We start from the raw sequence: 22,612 nt of genomic DNA, 5'->3' as shown, positions 1-22,612 counted from the left end.
CGCGGTTCTGGATAACGCGGTTCTGGATAACGCGGTTCTGGATAACGAGCCGGAGCGTGGCGAGCCCGGCTGCCGGGCTGCGCCTGTGGCGGCCCGGGGGGTTGCGTGCCGAGTGCCCGTGGGGCTGGTCTGATCCGTGCTGCGGTGGGAGGGCTTTGAGGTAAGTGCAAAGCGGGCTCGAACATTTCAGCCGTCCTGGGAGATGCGGCGCGCGGGCTGGGGCCGGGCCGTCCTGCACGCAGGCAGGACTTGCGCTCGGTGATGCCTGTGCGCCCTGCCGGCCGGGCGCGTTCTGTGTTGCTGTGGTTCCGGTCTCGTCCTGATGCCTCGGTTCCAGCCTTATTTGCATAGAAAGAGAACTCGCTGCTTTCCTACGGGGTCAGGGCGAAAATTTCGGTGTTGAGAGCTCGCGTTGTAGCAGATGATCCAGAGGCAGCCTTGTTCTGGGCGGGAGCAGTACGGAGCTCGTGATGTTACTTGGGCGCTGGGCCTGAAGTGGTGATGGCCTGAAAGGTGCTTGACTTCAGCAGGGGACACTGAGCTTTCAGTTAAGGAGTCCAAATCCTTCTTTGCTGTGTGGTTTCCACAGTCTATCTGTGGCGTTGATGAAGCCCAGTGTTAGACTGGTGTTTGCGATGTTTGGCTGGGGGTTTTGTTGGCCTGCTGCTGGGCTGACACAGCAGTGTTTGGTGCTCGCTAAGGGCGGTCTCAGCGAGGTTTGTGATTCTGGGAGTAATGCGTTGGATGGGAACTTTTGGGAAACAAGTAAGTGGTGGTAAAGTGGTGATGATCTCTTGGCTTTGTCCTTGCAGGTTTGGTGTTTAAGGTACCACTGTCCAAATGTGCTGCTGGGAGGTGGGGCTTTTTGACCCAAACGCATCTTTTCAATGAGTAGTCTGCTCTAAGTGAGAGAAGGAGTGAATTTTAAATCTGGATTTTCTTTCTCAAGGTTGCTTAGGATGTGCTGATTTGAGTTTATTGGTTGTTTTTTTTTTTCAATTTATTATTATTATTATTAATTACAACTAGGCCACTAAAGACTAGACTTAAATTAGCGTTTTTGAAAGCTGCAGCTGGCTGCAATTCTGTAACAGAGTTCATGGAAAAAAATGCTTATTTTTTTAAACAGTTATGAAGGTGTCTTTGAAATGAGCTTATATTCAGTCCCCCTTTTTCATAGCTTCACACTTAATGGATAATTAATGAATAAAGACTGCTGCATGTGCAGTATAATGGCTTTACTTGAAGGCTGACACTGCAGAGGTGAAAGTTGACTATTTTATCACTGTGCAGGCTTCTTGGAGATGTTCTTTTTGCAGAGTTTTGATGAAATTGTTGGTTGTCATACTTGGAAAGCAACCTGCTTATTACTTCTGTGCTGAGGCAGAGGACTGGGCTGGGAGTTGGTATTGAAGAAAACCTGAAACCTCAGTGAGGTATTGGAAAGGTATGTGGTGTGTGATAGGAGGACTGGCATCTCAAAGGCACTTCTCACTGTGTGGCAGAGTTAAAAATGTTGAGGCTGAAACAAGGGACCACCTGCATTTGGCTGTGCTTCCCAGCCTTCCCATGTCTGTAGGAGCATCCTGTGGCTAACAGTCATCTTGGGGGAGTTTTTTCCCTAGCCTAAAGGACTGAGAGGGGCTGTGTAGTCCTGTGATTTGGGCACTGATCTCTGGATGAGGGGAACTGAGGTGTGAACCCTTTCTGCGAATGAGCAGTTCAGTGGAAGTTCCAAAACATGCAACAGCTAGGTGCTGCAGCGTGGGCCAAGGGAGATGCAATGTGAAATCCTCCAGTGAGCCAACTAGGGCATGGACTGGAAACCAGGTGAGGTGTCTGCTTAGCTGAATGTCTTTTTTGCTTTTCTCGTCACATCTCGGCATCCCAGGTGGACAAAGGCCTGCAGTCTTTATATTTCAGACACAGCTGATTCTCCAAGGGGCTGCAGGGAATACCCAAGTGCCAAAACAGGCATTTTGTTGCTGGACTGTTTACATACCTTTTGAGGAGCTGGGCTGGAACATCACTGGTGTTTCTTCTTACGGGCTGCATTACATCCTTGTGAAATGAGCACAGATGTCCATCCGCTGTACTTGGGACTTGGTACTTGGGTGCAGGCAGTTCAGTTAGGAGTTGTTTCTGTACTGGTAATACAGGATTTAAGGAAAGGGAAATGATGACTTCTCAAAATCAGTAGCTTTGTTTATACCAGATGAAAATAGTCCTATGTTGCTGGTCATGAAATGTGTTTTAAGAACATACTGACACAGCTTTTCATCTGAGCAAACTTTCTTTTCCCTGAACAGCCTTTTTAGGCACTGCTTTGGAAAAAAATATTTCTGAAATTAGAAGAGGAAATGTGTTTTTTTTTTTTTTTTTTTTCATACTTCAGTTCTGATTAATTTGGGTTTCTACTCCATTTCTGTAATGCCAAATACCTTTTGTTGCAAATGAGTGAGAAGGAAAGGTTGGATTAATAGCTTTCTTCTAAGATGGCTGCATTTCTTAATGATGCAAGGGCAATTATATTTTCTGAAGTACTATAATTTTAGGATTTCTGTAGTGATGCAGATCAGTTGTTGACCATTTTACAGCAAGCAGCGGTGGAGAACACTTGCATGCAAGTCTTCTACATTGCAGTGCTTGCTTTTATCTTGTGTGTGTGTGTGTGTAACCGAGTTTGACAGGAGGCTTAACTACACAAGACCCAAGTGAAAAATCAGTTACTTGTATCTGTTATGGAATTCGGTGAACTTGCTTCAGATTTATAGGCCTTCTGCTATGCATGAGCATGGCAGCCTTAGCATAGAACAGTGATTAACTGAGGCGTGTGCATTTCATGACCCACATAGTTGTATGAACTGCAGTAATATTTAGTAAAGATTAGATGTTGGATGCTGTTAATTTCCAAGTATTGCATTTTGTCTTGTGATGAAAGGCAGAGTGCTAAGATTGAGAGTGGAAGCTGCTTTATGCTATCAGCAGTCCAAAGGCTTTTTGCATTTTTAATGAAATTTTAGATTATGTGACTTGAGTCAAAATGGCTCAACCTCCCGGAAAAGAAGTGAGTTGGCATGAGGTGCATGCTGAGTTTAAAAATAGAACTGCAGTTGGAAATGCCACTCCTTTAAAATATTGGCTTTCTGTTTAAAACTGAAGTTGGTTAGGCGCTTTGTAACCAGCTGTTTTTGTAGTAAGATTTGGTGAGGGCTTGGAAGAAAGCGAGTGGCAAAGCTTTTACTGGAGGAAAAGTATTTCTTTGTTCAGGAGTAAACTGCGTTACTTAGTAGTGTTAAGAGCTTGACAGACTCATTTTGCTTGTGGAGCCTGGATAGGTTTGGGTTTTAAACAAGGAGATTAGTGTCAGTTTTGCTTTCAATTCATCTAAAAAGTCTGCCTGAACGGCGAGTAGTAAAATGGGACTAGCTGGAGGCTTCTCAGAACTTGATCCAGTTGTTAGCTGCTTGTGGGAAGGGTATATTTGATACTGGGAGAATCAGTCTTTCTGTTACGAAGGATTTTTGAGTTGTCCAGACTGAGAAAGCAAGGTGTCAGTAGGTGCAAGTCTTTCCATCCATTTTCTCTTCTGAGGTTAGATTTGCTTCCCAGGTGATCCTATAGTTTTCCCCACAACCTAAGAAAAAACTGTAACAGCTTTCTGTAGTATCTGCATCTTTGTTGATAGCATTGTTTGACAGCTGAAGCCTACGCACAAAAAACCCCATTTCAGCAAGTGCTGGGTTGTGCATCCCTCTCTGCATCGCTGCAGAGAAGCCTCTGCCCAGCTTTTCTGCTGCGATTGCCCAGGACAGGAATTTAAGGTGCTCGGCAAATTTAAAGTTCATCTCATTGTGCTTCTTAAATGTTGTGCAGGCTTCCCAATATACTACTTGGTCTTGCATCATCAGAAACTTTAACATGGTGCAGCTTTGCTGGAGACTGTTTGCACAAGCTAAATATGAAGTTAAAAAATAACTGCTTGTGCACGTTTTTAAATCAACAAGAGCTGCAAACTAGTTCTCTGTTTCACGTAGCTCTGCTGTTGAGGTGATGACTGTGCTTTTCAAGTTGGGGAAAGAAATGAGTATGGATAATGAGAACACATTAAGGGTCACTAAAAAAGAAAATTTGATAAAGGAGGAAAAAAGAGCAAACAGTACCACTGAAATCTGTTTGCAAGCTTTGTGAAGTGTGTATAATTTTCAGAACAACTAAAGGTTTCCCTTAAAACCTTGTTTGGGTCATGCTGAACAAAGTGCAAACCCTACTGGAAATGAATCTGATTTGAGCACTGATTTTTTTTTTTTTATTTTTTTATTTTTTTAAGTAGAAATCCAGGTGAGTTTTCATAATCCGCCACCCACTGATGATGAGATGCTGTCACTTTGGGCCCTGGGGAAGTAATTATGTCAGAGCTCAGAGCTTTGGGCAAGGGTGGGTTGGTTGGCATTGTGCTTCTGAAGATCCCCTGTTCAGCTCTTCAGGTAATGGTTTGGGCCCCCGTCAGCACTAGGTTAGACTTCACTCGTGAAGAAGGTTGAATTCTGAAAATGACTCTTTGGAGAACTTGTGCTAGCCAGGAAGACTCTTCTGTCCTCAAGATATTACACCGATTTCCACTGACTTCTTGAGGTACTTACAGTATATTTAGGGAAGGGATACAGTCCCCAGAGTGGTGCTTGTGCAGGGCTGCGATTGCCATAGTCTGATACATGTGGAAGCATTGGCTCTTGGTGACTGCTAGACTGACAGTGAACACATTTCTTTGGGACAAAAAAGTTTTTCCTGTGCTGTCCAGTGCTACAGTTATTACATCTCAGTCTTTTTTTTTTCTTGAACTACCAAAAGACTGAGAAATGCAGTGAGAGCTGTGCAGAAAGCCAGTATGTGCTAAATGTTGCATTAAAGCACTGTGAAGAGGAGTATAGAATTTCCTAATTTTCTTCCAAAAGAGGAGTGATTGTATTTTCTGTTTAACTCTTTGCTGGATTACATGGACGCCTAGATCTTCTGTTGTTGCAGTAGAAGCAGTTGGTTTAACTTGTAATAACCTTACTGAAATTATGTTTTATGTAATAACCTTACTGAAATTGTTTTATTAACAAATTATGTGAAAAATCCCCATGCTAAAAAAAAAAAAAATAAAAAGATGGCTATGCAGAAGCTAGACTAAAGAATTTAGCGACTGTGAAATTGATATTTTATGTATTAAGTCTGTCTACCAAGTTGCTTCTGCCAATTGTGGATTTGAGCAGCTTCTTGTAGTTTCTTAAAGGAAGAAGTATTTTTAGTGAATTTGTTGTTGCCATGTGAATGCTGCATAAGCTGTCAAATTATGTCTATGGTACCATGGCCTAGAATGCTCTGTTAAATCATTTTCTTGGTTAAATACATTTTATGGGACAGCAGTTGTGTTCAAAACCCAAAGAAAAGGGAGAGAATAAAATAGACAGTTGAGTCTTCAGATCCCTTAACTAGGAGGCCCAACTTGCTGTTGTTAGTCATAAGTAACAGCATTTTAAAGCCCTCCTCCTTTCTTATTTGAGCACCCAGCTAGCAATCTGGATCTCAGAGCTATACGTGATTTGTGTCCATTTGATATGAGTATTGGGTTTTATTTGATGTCAGATGGCTTTTTCAAGGGAGTAAATGGGATGTGGGATGGAGCTGTGTGTGCCTGGTGTTACCTCGTAAGTCCTAGAAGAGTTGTGGGTTCCTGTGATTTGGCACTTCTGACATGGTTTTGGGCATTAGCTGTGCAAGTTGATGCATCCCTGTGAGCTGCTGGGATGATGCCTTCTGGGTTGTAAGAAGGGAATTTGTCTTAAAACTTGGGGATGTGCATACATGGCCCAGCAGAGCATGTTCTCTTGTAAAATCAGGATGCTTTCTGGGCAGTTGACTGTGCTTTGGGTTCAGCTTGCTCTTGGTTTTTAAATAGGTCTTAGTCCAGATGTAAACAAAGCCTTGTTCCAGCTCCCATTTCAGGCTAGCATCCTCCTCTCTCCAGTAGTCTTCTGCCTTGTCATCTTGCCTGTGAAGCAATGAAAAAGGAGTTTTGTAGAGCATAAGTGTAATAATTGTGCAGTTAGGCCCTGGATTGTACTGCATAAATATGAGTTATCTTAATGATTTTTCAGCTGTAGCTGAAGTAGTTGTTCTGTGATTTCGGGGGGTAATTGATTGTGCAGCTAAAAAACGAAACTTGCCTGCTCTGTGTTTGGGATGATGACTGCAGCAAAAGTTGGCATTGTTCTCTGTAAAGATGAAGCCCCAGCTCTGCAGCCCCTACATGCAGCGGTGCATAAAAACTGCTCCATATCCAGTTCTTTGCAGCGAAGTGCTTAAGAGATGTCTTCATAAACTTAATTCTGCCTTTGTGGGTATGTGGTATAATAGCTTTTAATCACACAGTTAATTTCTTTTTTAAAGGCCTGTGCTTAATTCCTTGCTTTCGCTGGGTACATATTGGACTGGAATTGAAGTGGTTGCCTATTTTCTCTTCTGTTTTTTTTGTTTTTTTTTTTTTTTGTGAGAGAAGTAACACCCATTTTTTTACTAACATGAGGAGGAGGCAAACACTGCATCCTGTTAGAATTCAGTAGTATCTACTTGCAGCTGAATGACTGAGAAATTATTTATTAGGCTGGCCCGAAGCCTTGTCTTCATATTCTCTTGTAGCCACCCCCTGAAGTTAGGCTAAATCCTAATTTTTGCAGCTTAGGTTTTGTAAAGCATTTTAGTGCGACATATTTGTCCTCCAGCTCGAATTCTGTTTTGAATTCCCTTGTCTCTGGAAGTTTTGGATGTCCTTTCAGCCTTGCAAGAAGTTGAGTGAGCCATTTTTCACTTCCTGTCAGTAAATATCAAAGTAGTGACTCTCTTTGCTGCGTTCCTCTGAATAAAATTCTTGTATTTTTCTGTGGGTGTTTGAGGCTAGGATATGCTTAAGCATGCAGTGGTGCTTCTCCAGAGGACATTGGGCAAAGCATGGCCATGTTCTGAGAGCATTGCTGGGGACATGCCATGTTCTGCCTTGGTGGAGGTTGTGTTGAATTTGATATGTAGGTAAAACCAAGTAAATCTTAAAGTGCAGTGTGAAAGCCAAGCTTCTGTTACAGGTTTCCTTTGCTGAGAAAGTCATGCAGCAGGCGTTGTCCTCTGCCACCATCTTCATGGCTTACTTGGTCTGCAATCCCAGGCCGTGTTGAAATGGGAGTTGAGCAGGAATTCTTTTTGCTTCTTGTCAGAACAAGTTCTGCAAACTAAACATCCTTTGTCATGCTTCTCTTACTATTGTTTTTTTTTGTTTGTTTGTTTGGTATTTGTGTTGTGAGGTTTATGAGGTTGAGACTGTTCTGGGGAAAAAAAAAAAAAAAAGTGCCTGGTTATTCTGTAAATTCAGTACTTCTTCAGTCATCTTGTTCCTCTTAGATGTTCAGCAAATGCCCATTGGGGTTGAGAGCTCCAGGTTGGGTTTCGTGCAACTCACGCAGCCTGTGAGAAGGTTCTTGCTCTGAGTATGGTTCTGGAAATGTAGCATCATAACCATGTGTGGGTCCAGAAAACCTCATGATGGGTAGAGGTGGTGGTGCAACTGGTGGTAGCATCTTCAAAGCTTTTTATGATTTACTCCTTCCCACTGTTGGAATCCGGGAATGAGGGAGCCACAGTTCTGTTATTTCTTCTGTAGGGCACTACGTTTGAATTACAAGCTTGAAGTTTAGAATCATAGAATCACCAAGGTTGGAAAAGACCTAAAAGATCATCCAGTCCAACCGTTCACCTATTACCAATAGCTCCCACTAAACCATGTCCCTCAACACAACATCCAGTCTTTCCTTGAACACCCCCAGGGTCGGTGACTCCACCACCTCCCTGGGCAGTCCATTCCAGTGCCTGACCACCCTTTCTGAAAAGTAATACTTCCTAATGTCCAGCCTGAAGAGGAACAAAGGCTTGTCATTGAAATATTGAGCATTAATGGGTTAAATGCCTTTCTCCGAAATCATAAAATGTTTCTCTCTGCAACATCTGAGTTGGTCTCTTCTTGTTCTTTAAGGCACAGATGGTAGAATTGGCAAGTGCAGCTGGCTGGCTACAAGGAATCCTCCTTTGCTCTCAAGAACATTCTTCCTGTTCATTTCCTCTCTACTTCCTGATTACCCAGCTTTGGAGAAAAACAGTAAACTTATTTTGTGTTTAGAGCTGGCAGCCTATTTACAATGAGAGTATGCATGTATACAGGCTAAACAGCATGTATGCTGGGAAACTCTTCTCAATTTGGCTGGGCATATTTTCCTGTGTCTTTTTTTTCTTCATTTGTAGAGATGCTGTCAAGAAACTCTTGCTAATAAAGAGTTTGGCCATTTGTCAGGACACTTAAATCTGTTTGAGGATGGAGTGTGGACACTTCTTGTAACACTCCCTATGTAGCTTCAGGCTGTCAAGCTGCTGAACAGCTACAGAGCAGTTCAGTTCCTTTAATTTAATTTCTCTGTTGCTACATGGATGTGTTTAAGCTGGAGTTAAGAGTTGAGGTTAGTACACTAATGTTGCAGAGCTGGTGAAGACAGATGTGCTGCTAGACTACGTTGTGTGGCTGCTAAAGGCTGAGTTCCTGAAAATTGCAGAAAAATGGACACAACAAAGCACTTTTGGGAGACTTCAGAGTAATGTTGTTCCTCTGCTCTTCGAGTGTTATCAAATGGAACTTGGCAGTTTTTAGCTCCAAAGCTTGGCTTGAACACTGCGCATTATTCCCAGCTTTCAGGAATCTTCAGCCTAATGACTAGTAGATCCTCCTGCAACCTTTGGTTGCATAGGGCTAATAGTTTTAAAGTTGTCTTTTATTTGGGCTTTGATTTAAAGCCTGTCAGTGTTGGTTTAGAAAGTAAAGCCGTATGTAAATTCTGCACTGCATGCTCGAGCATGCTTACAAAATAGGAAGATTAGGTCGTTAGCTTTCTGGTTTTCTCCTAGAGTAGGGCAAGGACAGGGGATTAAATGCTTACTTTGTTTGGAACAGAACTTCATACATTGCTCAGAAATGTTCATTGATAAAGTTCTGGATGTTAATGGAGAAGATTGATTGTTGCAGGAGGGGCTGTGGCTGTGTATTTTTGCTACTTTTTGTGTCTATTTAAGAACTGGAAAATATTTCATTGTGCTGCTTTTTTTTTTTGGCCTGCTTCCATGATTAGGAAAAAGACTCAATTTGTGAGAAAAATCACGTTTTTAAATTAATAGACCAACGTGAGTCATTTGCCTATGCATATACATAAAAGTTAAGATTTAAGTGTGTACTGCACATTCTTTAATTTGATCTCTGCAAAATGTGGATACCTGGACAACTATTTTTGAAAACAAGTATAACTACTGATTTGCATAATGACACAGAGGTTTTCTCATGGCACCTGGGGGACTGTCATCTTTAGCACGTGGGAATTATTTCAGGCTTTAAACAGCTTTTTACATTAGAGCAAAAATGTTTTTGAAGTAGTATATGAAATTTTTCCTCTGGTTTGTCTTACACTGAAATGGCGTTGCTTGGTGGTGTTGGGCATTTAGCAAACTGCTGGGTACTTCAGTTTTATGTCTTGGGTAAAGCTAAGTTTTGTGATTAGTAAGAAGTATAAACTTGAGTAGGGGGCAGCGTTCCAGTGTTTTGTTGTTCTGTGTCGTGTCAGGGCATTCAGTCTGTCTTGGTTGTTGTTTTATTATCTTCTTTTAACTGTGAAATATCAACTTATATGATTCTCAAGTTGAGAAAGAAAGAAGTTCTTTAAAAGGCACTGAGACCATTTTCAGAAATGAGTTCCTTAGGAAAGAGTTGCTGTGGCAAAAGGCAGCAGATTTTCTTTTTTTTTTTTTTTTTTTTTCCCATTAAGCCCACTTTTATGTTTTCTGGTAGTTCATGTTTAGGTTGACTTTGCTTCTGCATGCAAACTGGAAGCATTGTAAAACTGCCTCAGTAACTGGCTGAGGTTTTAACCATTTCCATTTGTCTCTTTAAAGTGAAGCTGGAATTGATGATGAACTTCTTGTACGTGCTAGATCATCCTGCTTTCTAAAATGATTGCTATCATTATTAATTTGATGGCTTGGAATTCTTGCTTTGAATGGAAGCCTGGCTTCCAAGCTTCCATGAGAAAAGTCATGTTGCTAGAATCTTTTAATTTCGTCTTCAGAAATCTGTTAATTTACTCATGTATGGAAAGCAGTGTCCCTCTGCCTTGCAGTGTGGTGATGATGGAAGTGATTCCTTGAAGATCGTGTTCTGTGTGGTATCATAATTATTTCAGCTGTGCATGCTTTGGGATGGTAAATCCATAGCTGTGTCTGGGGAGGAGCCCAGTATCAGGAAAATAGCATGCTGGTACTGGTGCAGTAGGGATAATCGCCTTTTCAGTGTGGATTTATCAGGAAAGGGTAGAACAACTCAGTTAACATAGCAGTTTTTTAGGGCTTGGATCATGAGCACAGGCAGTAAAAGCACTACTGTTCCTTCTTCAGCCTTTCCTTTCAGAGGATGGTTTTTGGCCGTTGGAACCGACAGGAGGTTTTCAGAGCAGTGCTCTTCTTCAGCATGCTTGTCAGAAGCCTGTGTAGACCCCACCAAATGCTCTTCCCCAGCAATATGAATAATACACTTGCTAGAGTTGTCACTTCCTTTTGTTTGGTGCAGAAGAATCCTGTGGCTCAATGAATGCTGTGCAGTCGCAATGCTGGCTTGCTGCACTCGCTGTTCTGCACAGCCTGATCCCTCGTAGACAGCAGTGAGTCAGCAGTGGTGTGGGAATTGCATTCTAGCCTGATGTGTGGAGATAATAAGGAAGGTACTTCAGGATGCTTATATTTAGGTGGAAGAAAGGCTTGCGTGCCTGTTCAAAGACAGTCATGCTTGCCTAAAATCAGAACCCCTGCTGAGCTCAATGTTGGATATTTGTTTTTCACTAGTGTTTGTGTTTGTCTTGTCCTGTTCCAAAACCTTACAGCACCCACACTTTTATTGAATTGGTGTCAGTAAACTGATTGGCACTTTTTTCCCCCTTCCTCCCCTTTTTCCGTTTGCTGGCATTTTCTGGAACATCTTTAGCGATACTAGCTCTGGGATTAAATTTTCACCTGTAGTTCTGATACGTGATTAAGCTTGTGTGTCCTCAATTCTTGTTGGTTTGCTGTGATTTAGAAAAGAAGTGCAAATGAGCTGTGCACATGCTGCATGTGTAGCACTCTTGAGGAGCCACCTGAGAGTCCAGGGCCAAGAGGGATTGCAATATCCAAAAGTGTGAGACTGCCCAGTTAATTTAGAACCTTTTATTTCCGTCTGCATGCATGCTCAAGGCTTTTGGTGTTTGGACACCTGTGTGCCTGTGAAGTAGAAATGCTGCTAAGATGTTCTGCTCTCTGCCTCCTTTCCATCTTGTACCATCTGGGAATGCTGGAATGTGTCTCCTACTTTAGCGTCCCAGAGACAGCAAGAAGAGCAGCTACTGAATTGAATACATGAAGAAGCCGCATGGTAAATCTTGTGGTTGTAAATAGAGATTTGAGCAAGTTATACAGTAATTCTGGCTAGCCCTAACGTCTGTGTCATGGGTGATATTGTAGTTGAAACAGGTTGGTTTTTTTTATGCAGAACTGCAAATGGTTTTCACATGGCGTGTCAAAATGAATCGATTTTAACCCCACTGCAAGCATAAGGGTTTGTCTTCCATGCAGAACTGCTGTGAAAACCAGACTAATATTCTGGGTTATTTTGTTACAGTAATTTATAGGGCCCTTCTGCTCAGAGCAGTGTATAGATGGAGGTGCTTTGAGCAAAAATGGTAGAGCTGCAGCAGATAGATGTGTGCTCTGTGTTCTGCAAGTCAGGAGCAAGGAGGAAGCAATGGGATGTGATAGCTGGATGTCAGGTGATGCACTGGTGTGTGATAGGCATGGAGCAGGTGCACATGGCTTACAACTGCTTTCTTAATCTTACAGCAAGTAATAACTGATAAAATAGTAAATGCGTTGCGAGTTGTATTGTGCTTTTGCTACTTGAGCTAAGAGGTGTGGTTTGCTTGCAGAGTAAAATCCATTCAGAGCAAAGTTCAAAGTTAAAAATTGATGTGATATGATAGTATCAGAAATTATGGGATCTGAATGCTGAGCAATTTAATTTCTCCAAGATAAGCTTTTTTTGAGGTTTGGGGAAGTGCAGAGTGAATTAGAAACCAGGCATAAATCCCTTTTATGTGTCAGTGTTTGAGGAGGTAGCTACAGATACTTGTTTGGATCCCTCAGAAGCTTTCTTTTTTTTTTTTTTTTTTTTTATTGTTGTCTGCATAACTCATTTAGAGCAGTCTAGGCAGACTGATACTTATTTATATTTGGATACCACACAGTAAATGCTAGATTCTTTTTTTCTTTTTCGGAGAATACATAACTTCTGTGTACCGTTATAAAAATTTGCTCTCCAGCTGGCCAGCTGTTGAGCTAACTGCAGAACTCAGTCCATGCTGCTTTACTGCCAAGTACTCAGACTTGTGGGATCTCTGTCAGGGTAGGGTGAGATGGCTTGCAGCATATTTCAGGTTTTTTGTTGTGTGCAGCTAACTGGAATATGAATATCTTGGAAGTGGCTGCACTGCCTTCATCCTGCTGCCTGCTCTTGGCAGTTTTGTTGTATTGTTGGTGTTTCAACAAGGACAGTCATTCTTGTAGTTTTAGAATAATTTAAGTTGAAGGGCACCTCTGGAAGTCACCTGCTCCAGCTCCCTTGTTTAAAGTGGGGCCAACTGCAAACATATTGTTCTTATTCCTCCTAAAATTAGTCTGAGAAGGAGTATGTTAATGTGGCAGGGTATGGGCTGCTTTTGAGCTGCTGGTTTCATTTCTGTTTTGCTTTTCAGTGAAACTTCTTCACTGCATTAACTTTTCTGATGTTTAAAACTAAGGAGTGTTTTCTTGTGTTGTGTTTAAAAAACAACGACGGCATCTGTCATTACACACCGGGATACTAAATGAAATGCTGGTCATTTTTTGGCAAACTATTGTGAATTCTTTACACATCTGCTCTGGATGCAAGTTTACTTCTCTTTTTTTTTTTTTTTTTTTTTTTTTTTTTTTTACTTTTTTCTCTTAGCAGTGTAGTTTTCTTCTTTTCTGGAGATCTTTATCTCAGGTTGTATTGATTCGGTAGTTCAGAATAAGAAATTAGAAATGATAATAGATATTAGAAATGTTCCACTGCAATGTTTGCATGACTGAAATGTGCTTTTTTTGTGTTGCATGATAGGTGGATTTGGGGATCACTGGGGACTTTACCATGGCACTGACTTGGAGCATTTTGCAATTTAGTCATCCAAGGCTGTAAAATAATTTCCTGATGAATTTGATACACCACTCAAACTGTGGAGAGAGACCACTGTGTGGCGTACATGCAGATTCAGTGAGATGAGGCATGGTGGTGCGGGTAACATGGTTTGGCTTTTGTACTCGATGTTAACATCACCTATTCAGTAGTACAAATTTGTTAAGTTATCTGTGAATTATAAGCAGACTTCTGTCATATTGGATGTTATATTGTTTATGGAAAAAATTCTGTACTGATTCTTCTTCCCTTGATCTTTTCTTACGTTTTTTTTCCTGAAGGAACCCCCTATTACTGTGTATACGATGTTGAATTCTTTGAATATGGAAGTTGCTCTGGGCTGTTTCTCCAGCTGGTGCAGGAGTAAAGAAATATTTCACAATCTCCATTTAATATTGTTATACATGTTTTACATATTTTATAAGTGTTTCCGTAACTCAGATATTCAGATATTTATCCAAACATAATTGCTATGGGTTTTCCTGCGGAGAGGCTTGAAGGAGTATACCGGAACAATATTGATGATGTAGTAAGGTAAGGCTTTGTTTTTCTTCTTTAAGTTATTCTCATCTTAAATGGGTGCAGAAAAGGGCACTTATGTTCTGCTTAGGAAAGGATGTACTACCTGACTGGTAAAAATGGCAGTTCTTTCATCTAATAGACATTGCTTTTATTAGTATTTTATTAGTATTTAGTTGGAAACACTGAGAATAGTGTTCTCCAGGCTGCTGTTCTGTGCTGAGCCCACATCTGCTTTGTCATGTGAAAAAATGGACTTGGCAAATTGTGTTGCAGTAAAATGAGATTCTTTGCTTTTAGAAAGATGTGCATCCATGTGGAATTGAGAGTTTCCTCAGATAGCTGATGGCATTTCAGAGTGTTTGCATATAGCCTTTCTCTACTTGTTAGATGAAGTTCTTGATAAATTAATTTTGATAGCAGTAAGTAACAAATGACTCTAGGTAAAGGCTGTGTTTTAACTTCTGAAGAAGAAAAAAGAGGCAAAATTCGTTATGCTGGTGACACTGATAGCATGTTTTGTGAAAGTTTTGTTTTTAACACGAAAGTTACACGTTCTGAACTGCTGGATACAACTGTATGAGATCTTAACAATTTGGGAGCATCTCTGTAATTTATTTCCTTAAAATCCCGTGTCTCTGCTTGATTTGTTGAGATGCATGAAGTCAACATTTCCTAATAGGAAGGTTTGTATTAATGCTGATCACAGAACAAACAAATAAGGGATTTACTGATATTTGTTAAGTTATCCATAAACACTGTTGCTCCAAAGGACTAATGGTAATCTCCAAGTGTGATGAGCCAAATTAAGGTATGGAGTGATGCAAATGAAATGTCTGTAGGGAACTGGATGCTGAAGTAGCATTATACTTGGAATATTTTTTTCAAGAGCTTTGTATGTCAAAATTCACTGCTTGAGCTCTGTAGAAATGGGCTTTGAGCCACAAGGGATGTGCTGGTGGGCTTTTTCCGAATAGCTAACATCCTGACCAATTTGACAGTGATACTATATGAGGAGCGTGACTGGGCTGCTGGCTGTCTTCTGGGGCTTCCATGTTGGATGGAATTTTGTCCTTACGAAAACACTTGTGTGGAAGCTTACCCTTAGTCCTGCAGATGTTATTGGCAGAAGTGGAGCCAGCTCTCCTCTCCCTCCAGCTGCTTCAGACCTGCGGGAACATCTCCTGGAATAAATCGCTGTGTCCAGCATCTTCCTTAATCTCCCAGAGTCTGCCAGCATGGGCACTGTGGAGGATTTCTGTCGGTGAAATTGGAGTCCCATATTCAGTGCTGCCCAAAGAGAACTCACACATCTGTTCTTACTTAAACACATCAGTTTAACCACAGAGTTCTAGGCTCTTCTGGAATATTACAAGTGATAACCAGAGCTCATTTTTGCTTGAGCTTTCCAGGATTTTAGCAGTTACCGTTTCTTTCAATTTGAACAGCATGTTCTGTCATGGCTAATTAAATTCCTTCTGGCTGATGTGCAGATACACACTGTTGACGATAATAAGTGTAAACATTTGTATGTTATTTCTTCTTGAACATTACTGGGTGACACATCATATATAATCATGGCAATTTTGATGAATCATGTTTGCAGTTTGAGTCTCTGAGACTTGAAGGGGAAGTTTTCAATGCAAACTTAGCACAAAAATGAAGTGAGTGCAAAGCATAAAAAGCGGAAAGCACCAAGTGCACTCTGCATCCATAATGTTACTGGGCACTATACATTCTGCTTTAATAAGAATCAGCCCTTCACCTACATAATGTATTGATTTCTAGATGGGAATCACCATAGATGGGTGTGTACAGTAATCGTTGGGTTGCAGGTCAGATCTAGGCCCCTTGGTTGCACAAGTAGCCTTACTCAGGCTGATGGATTATTTGGAGGGGAGAGGTCTGCAGCATGATGCCTGCCTGCCTTGGGATGGTGCAAGGCCAACTGGACTGGGAGCACATCGCTGCGCATGCTGCTGGTATCCTGTTGATGCTGTGAGCTGAGATCACCATTACCGCGCTGTATATTAATGCATGCCTTTTTCTTTTTCCCTATTTAAGGTTTTTGGATTCAAAGCATAAAAACCATTACAAGATATACAATCTGTAAGTATGTTCATAAAGACTTGTTTTCCAAAATGATGAATTCTAAAAATAGCTTGGAAGTGAGAGTGTCTTGCTGATGTGCTGAAGCAGAGCTAGAGATGTTTTGCACATTTCTTAAAACAATTAAGCCTGATTGAGAGCACTGTTACTTCATTTAGTGAAGCTGAGTGAGGTTAAATGAAATGCTGGTGTGTATTCATATTACTTGAACACTTTTAAATGACTTGGCACCCAGCCCATCTAGAGCTTGTACTGTGTGATTAAAAAGTGAAAAGTAATTCACTGCAGGCTTTCCATTCGTGTATGTATGTATGTCTGAGTGAAGGAGCTGCCAGATGAATGCTGTCTTGTTTGTGTTGTGTTCCTGAGGGGTACTGAGCTGTGCTGGTACCCAGGTTCTGCATGTATTCCTCTCAGTTCCTGCTCATTATTTTGATTCAACTATTGCACAATCGGAGCACGATGATTGCTTTAGAGGGAAGAATATTTTCCTCAGGAAAGTCAGTTATTCTGAAAGCTGTTCTTGTTACATAACAAATGCTGCTGCTGTTGTTGTTCCCTGATCATTTTATATGCTAATTTAGCCTAATTTTATTTGTATAAGTGATTTTGTAATGTCAGCGGATGTTGAAGAACAGGTCCTGGTTTTCTTACCTAGATATTTTTCCCAAAAATCTGCATTTAGATTTATTGATTCTCTGAACTTTTAGAGCTGCTGCTGCTGCTTTTTTCTAAATAAATCTTTCTAAGTATCTGTAATTTTTCTACTAATCACGGTTATTTAGAAATATTTATTTAAAAAAGAAAAAACAACAAAAATTCCTAACAGCTCAGGGTAGTTGTATGTAGACTCAGGCAATGCATTCCACTGCAATCTGAAAATCATTAACATAAGTGTTTAAATGTGTCTCTGTATTAGTTGGAGGATCATTCATGCATCAAGCATGATTCCTGACTTTTGATGTTGGAATGAAGCAATACTGGAACCTGAGATGTGGAATAATGTCGTTTGAAGTTCTCTGTGAAGTCCGGGGTAGAGTGGGACAGATTTTTGACTAGAATATGCATTAAAATAAATTAATTGGACACCATTCATGCAGTTCAGTGACAAAATTATTTTCTCTGTCATAACTATCCAGAAAGTTTTTGTTAGCCTTTTAATAAATGTCTTAGTGACATTCACGGATGGAAAGGACCATGCTTCCAGGATACTTGACAGCTTCTGCTGTGAGTTGGTGCAGCTGTTTTGGGAGATAGCTTTCTGAGCATCTTTCTTTGCTGATCTTTGTTGAACATCTGTGTTGTGTAAAATGTAACTGCAGTGCTTTTGCTACAGCACCCTACCCTGGGTGTGACTTAATTTTCTCCAGATTCTAAGGGCTGGAATTCTGTAGGTAAGTTTCTGGGGTCTCCTAGAGGACCAAGGTTTGCTGAACCGCATAGTGCTGAACTTGATGCTTCAGACTGGCTCAAGAGGGGACAGGTTAAAACAGTAGGTTGTGTTTGGCTTCTAGGCTTGATCAGAGAGTAGGAATTTATTAAAAAATTCTTGGCGAGGATTTCTAGGGGCAAGGATGGTGCTTGAGTTGTTTCCATTTGGCTGTGTGCTGGCAACCTAATTTTACTTCAAAGAGGGAAAGGGGGGACAAAAAACTCCATCCTCTGCATGCTTTGGAGTTAAGCAGTGAGACAAATACTTCTAATATTTACATTGCTAATATTTTCAACTATGTAGAGAACTTGTTCAGGTGTGTCAGAAGGTTTTGTCTTCAAGTTTTTTGTATAAAAACTTATTCTTTTCAATTGCAAGAATCTCCCAGCTTCCATCAATTTCCCTTGCTGCTGAATTCAAAATAATCTCTAATGAAGCTTTCAAAAATAGAAATGTTTCCCATGAGATCAAAATTTTCACGGAGGAAAAAAAATCTTTTTCAAATGTATGGATTCTCTCTTTGTCCTGGAAACACCAATTTATTGCTTGCAAGAGGAGATTGAAGTTTTTAATGCTGTTTGGAAAACTCACCTTTTAAAATTTCTGTGGCTACAGAGACGGATTATCTGTGTGCACACAAAATCTGTGCACATTAAATAAATGCTATTAAGTGAACTGTTGGAATGATTTGTCATGAAATGGGAAGAAATTACAGCCTTCGGGTATTTCAGAGAGCAGCATCTCTGTAGATTTGTCCTATCCTTTGTAAATAATACCCTTTTTTTTTTTTTTTTTTTTTTTTTTTTCCAATAAGGAAGTAGGATTTTAAGGAAGTTACATGGAAGTTATTCCACTTATTATTAAGTTTCATTTTGTTCCTTGTGTTTTCTCATGTAGGCTTTTAACTTTCTGCTATTCTTTCTTTTATTATTCCTTACTTTAACACATTCATTTACTTTTGCTTTCATGCTTTGCATCCTGCCAAATTGTTCTCTTTGCTTCTTCACCTTCTCCATTGTATGTCTTTAATTGAAGCAGACTCTTGAAGGAACAGGGTACATTTTTGTGCTTATTTCTATGTCTCCATGTACAGGGAGTTAGGCACTGGCATAGGCTGCTGTCTTTTCTGTAATCTGTAGCCCTGTCAGCAGGTTTCAGATGGAGGTCTGACTGTATTACAGGTCTCATCATGGTTAGAAAACAGATGCTTTTAAAATGCTAAGCAATGGAAGCATCTCAAAAACACGTGCCAGTGGGATCTCAGACACGGGTAGTGTGTGTTTCTTGTGAGGACAAGGGAGTATGTTTTATAGGGCCGTGCCTGGAGCTCTACATTTCTCCTGTGTTGTGTACAGCTCTCATATGAAGGCGTAGAGAGCAACATGGCTATGTTCTGTGCTCAGTTTCTATCCTTGGTATCAACAAAACTCTTTTTTATCCCTTAAGTATTCTACTTGCTACTCTTTCAAACTTTGCAATTTGAAGGCTTTTTTGTCCATATGTGGATTCTTTTTGTGTTTTGAAGTTTCATCTCATACTATTCCTTTGAACTGGGTGCTTCTTTAAAAGGAAGATTAATGAAGAGCACAGTTAGATGAGATGCTTTGTGTTAACTGCTTTGCTTCCTAGCAGGCTCTGCTTCCAGAGTTCAAATACTGACTAATTTGTACCAATCCTTTGCCCTGCATGGCTGATGGCTGCTCCAGGCATGCTGACTGTATCTTGGGCTTATATCCAGGGTCTGACCTTTCTTCTTGAAGGCTCGGCTACAGATAATAGTTCTCTGAGACACACCTGCCACTCAGTCTGCTTCATGTCACTTCTGACCCAGGGAAAGTGTCAGCAATGTGATCAGAGCTGTAGAAACCCCTGGCTTTTTGCCTAGCGAAGGCTAGACCCAGGAAGGTTCAGCAGTGCAGAAAAGGGAAATCACTGTCCCTAGGGCACTGGGTGAATGTATGGGCTGGGGGATGAGAGGCTGAAGAGCAGTCTCATGGAAAGGAATCTGGGGGTTCTGGCTGAGGCAAGTTGATCTGAGCCGCAGTGCGCCCTGGCAGCCATACCCTGGAGTGCATCTGGCCCAGCAGTGCCAAGCGGGCGAGGGAGGGGCTTGTCCTGCTTTGCCTTGTGCTGGTGCAGCTGCACCTTGAGCACTGGGTGCAGGTTTGGGCTTCACAATATCAGATGGATGGATGTAAAACTGTTGGAGAGCATCCAGAGATGGGCTACAGAGATGGGGAAGGATCTGGGGGGCAGGAGGTGTGAGGAGCATCTGGGGTCCCTGGGTCTGTCTGGCCCAGAGTAGAGGAGCCGAAGGGAGGCCTTGTGGCGGCTGCAGCTCCTCACAGGGAGCGCAGGGGCAGCGCTGAGCTCTGCTCTGTGTGATGGCGACAGGCCGAGGGAACAGCATGGAGCTGTCAGGGGAGGGCAGCTGGGGGTGAGGGAAAGGCTCTGTGGCAGAGGGCGGTGGGGTGGAATGGGCTGTGCGGGGCAGTGGGCACAACCCTGAGTGCTGGAGCTCAGGGAGTGCTGGAGCGCTGCTCTCAGACGTAGGGTTTGGATTGAGTGATGCTGTGGTAGAGCTGAGAGTCTCAGTGATCCTTGTGGGCCCCTTCAACTCAGGGTATTCTGTGATGCTGCAATTCGCTAGTGCTATCCCAGCAGATATGTCTCTAACCCTGGTTGTCTGAATTTTGTGGACCAAGCTTGTTTCAGTGCCTGTAAGACTCAGGCTAGGTGAAATAGTCATACAGCAAGAGCCTAGAAGTCTGCATTTTCATGTCTGAAAGTACCAAGTAAGCTCTATACAGCTTCAAAGGCTGCACTCGTAATGTATTTACCAAAGGAAAGATAAGGTCATACTGGTCCTGAAGCTGCGGGGGATGTTTGAACCCTATGAAAAATACAGGTTATAATCAGAATGGAAGACCTAGATGTGTTTTCTCTTTTACTGAAATTACTTCCAGTCACTGTTTCAAGCTAGAGTCCTGTTGTTTTGTAAAAGAGTTGTTCTTGCCTTTCCTCCTGAAGTTCATTTTCACTTGCTTTGCATAGGGACACAACGCTTTTCCTGCAGAAAGCAATCTCTAAGGAATATTGCAGAGGGCATGCTGTTCTTACTTTCTTTCCCCTTACCCCCAGTATTAGCTCTAGCTCATTTCTGTTTTGGCTAGTTCCTCTATATCCTTTATATTGGTGATGCTCATCCCCAGACGTGTCATCCTGAACAACTGAGATCATGTGATTTGTTTTGCTGGCAGCTAACTAGGCTGGATCTCATGCAGCATAGTAAAGCAGATATTAGTGCAAGTCCAAGAAAAAAATACCATGTTGGAGAGCTGTACTGCAATCTATTTGGTATAATTGATGTGTGTTACCATTCAGTGGTGCTTTCAGATACTATTGATGGTTGTATCATGATTCTGTAATTGATGGAAGAGTCCTTATGTAGGTTGCTCTAGCTGAGTGCCTTCTGAATGTCCTTGTGACTACCATAAGCCCTAGCTTGTTTGTTGCTGTGAAGGTTTCTTGACATGTGTTTTGAGTTCAGAAAAAATTGGATGAAGGTTATAGCCATCCTCTGTTTGCTCATGTGGGAGCTTTAAAGCTGTTGAGTGGGTGGAATAGCTAAACCTACTGTGTTAAAAATAAGCATATCTTGCATTACTTGCATGAATGCCTCCGTTGAGAGTCACAGTGACTAAATCACTGATGGACCACATTTACTTTAGGGTAAGTTATTGCTTTGCACTAAAATAACTGATTCCTTATTGGCCGACTTGTATATCTGCAATAAAATATTTATTTTTTGTATGTAGTCTCTAGCTATAGTTTTAGATTATAATGATGATGTGTCTACGTGATTTTCTGATATGCTAATCTGTATGCTCTGAGGTGTGGCAGATGCTAGGAGTGCCTTAGAGAATGTCTTGAACTTCTGTCTTATTTTTCTTTTTAGATGTGCTGAAAGACATTATGATACCGCCAAATTTAACTGCAGAGGTATGTATTCACAGTCTAGCATGTGTTCTTCTCTTTGTATTTCACTTTTTCTGGATGATGGTTTAAAGTAGAGTTGATAGTAATGCATAGTAATATAAAACATTGCTATACATTTAGACCAGTACTAAAAATAGTACTATAGAATATAGTGTAGGAGATTTGGGAGCAAAGAATCATGTCAAATAGCATTTGAATCGTCGGAGAAACTTGGTGTATTCCTTATGTTTTCAAAAACCAGTGTTCCTAACTAAAACAAGACCTAATGGGGCAATTAGAAATCTACTGTTTGAAAAACTGTTGCAGAATGAGTTGTATAGAGATTTCTATTCAATTCTGTCAGCAGACTTACTGTAAAATTTAGCTGTGAAGCTTAAGGAGAACTATTATTTTATGCTGAAGCATCACGTACAGTAAAAATGGAGAACACTACCAACCTATTTTTCAGTGTTCATATGCAACAGCTTTTTGAAGATCTCAAACATACCTTCTGTTTCTTTAATAAAAACAAAATTAAATTTCCAAGATGCCTGTTTGAGGTAAGATGGCTCTTGGACACTTTGCAGAACCTTTGGGGAAGCTTTCAGGAACTCCTTTTGATCAGGCCCTTTGTAATAAATGGAAACCAATGTTCTTGTCTTGTCAGTATTAATGCCCCAGGTAATAAATAAATGCAGATTTACCTTTGTTCCTTCTGTGGAGAAATATCTCTGTGTGCTGTGGTGAGACTTGTAATTCCTCTTTACGTTGTGCTTCAGAATGGCTGAATAGGGAAAAGGGTATTTCTGCATATGAAACTGGGGGTGAATTTTACTCCAACTGGCTGGTACTAGGTCCTTTATTATTGAATTTATGCATCCTTCTAGTTGTGAACAGGTTGTTTACTACATGGCCAGTTGGCTGCTTTAATGTCTGAATATACAGAAGGATCGAAACCTTCATTTTTGAAGTAATCATTGCTCTTGCTTTGCTCTAATTATGTTGAATAGCAATGTTCTGAAACCTTGCTAAGCAAACACAAAGGGGAAAAAAACGTTATCTTATGATCTGCTTGAGCACTTCTTTGGGTAAGAGGAGAAAGGATGTAAATGAAAAGGACATGCTTCTAATATCATGTCTGGTACATGTGCTTGCATTAATTTATGCTTTTACTGTGGAGGTGCTTAGATCCCTTTGCAGTCAATTGTGAC

The 22,612-nt window shown here is 41.1% G+C and overlaps 1 protein-coding gene across 1 annotated transcript in view; it reads left to right on the top strand.

The window, feature by feature from the left end:
* PTEN (phosphatase and tensin homolog) overlaps positions 1-22,612 on the top strand; it is a 45,042-nt gene that overhangs the window by 402 nt on the left and 22,028 nt on the right. Inside the window, exons 2-4 of the mRNA XM_042862800.1 lie at positions 13,813-13,897; positions 15,947-15,991; positions 21,382-21,425. Coding sequence (XP_042718734.1) covers positions 13,813-13,897; positions 15,947-15,991; positions 21,382-21,425 — 174 coding nt within the window. The remainder of the gene's footprint in view (positions 1-13,812; positions 13,898-15,946; positions 15,992-21,381; positions 21,426-22,612) is intronic.

The sequence above is a fragment of the Lagopus leucura genome, unplaced genomic scaffold, assembly GCF_019238085.1.
Source record: "Lagopus leucura isolate 7727_CA_CO unplaced genomic scaffold, USGS_WTPT01 Super-Scaffold_739, whole genome shotgun sequence".
In the NCBI taxonomy this organism is placed as follows: Eukaryota; Metazoa; Chordata; class Aves; order Galliformes; family Phasianidae; genus Lagopus; species Lagopus leucura.
The sequence above is the reverse complement of the archived record's forward strand: the minus strand, read 5'-3'. Positions and strand labels throughout refer to the sequence as shown.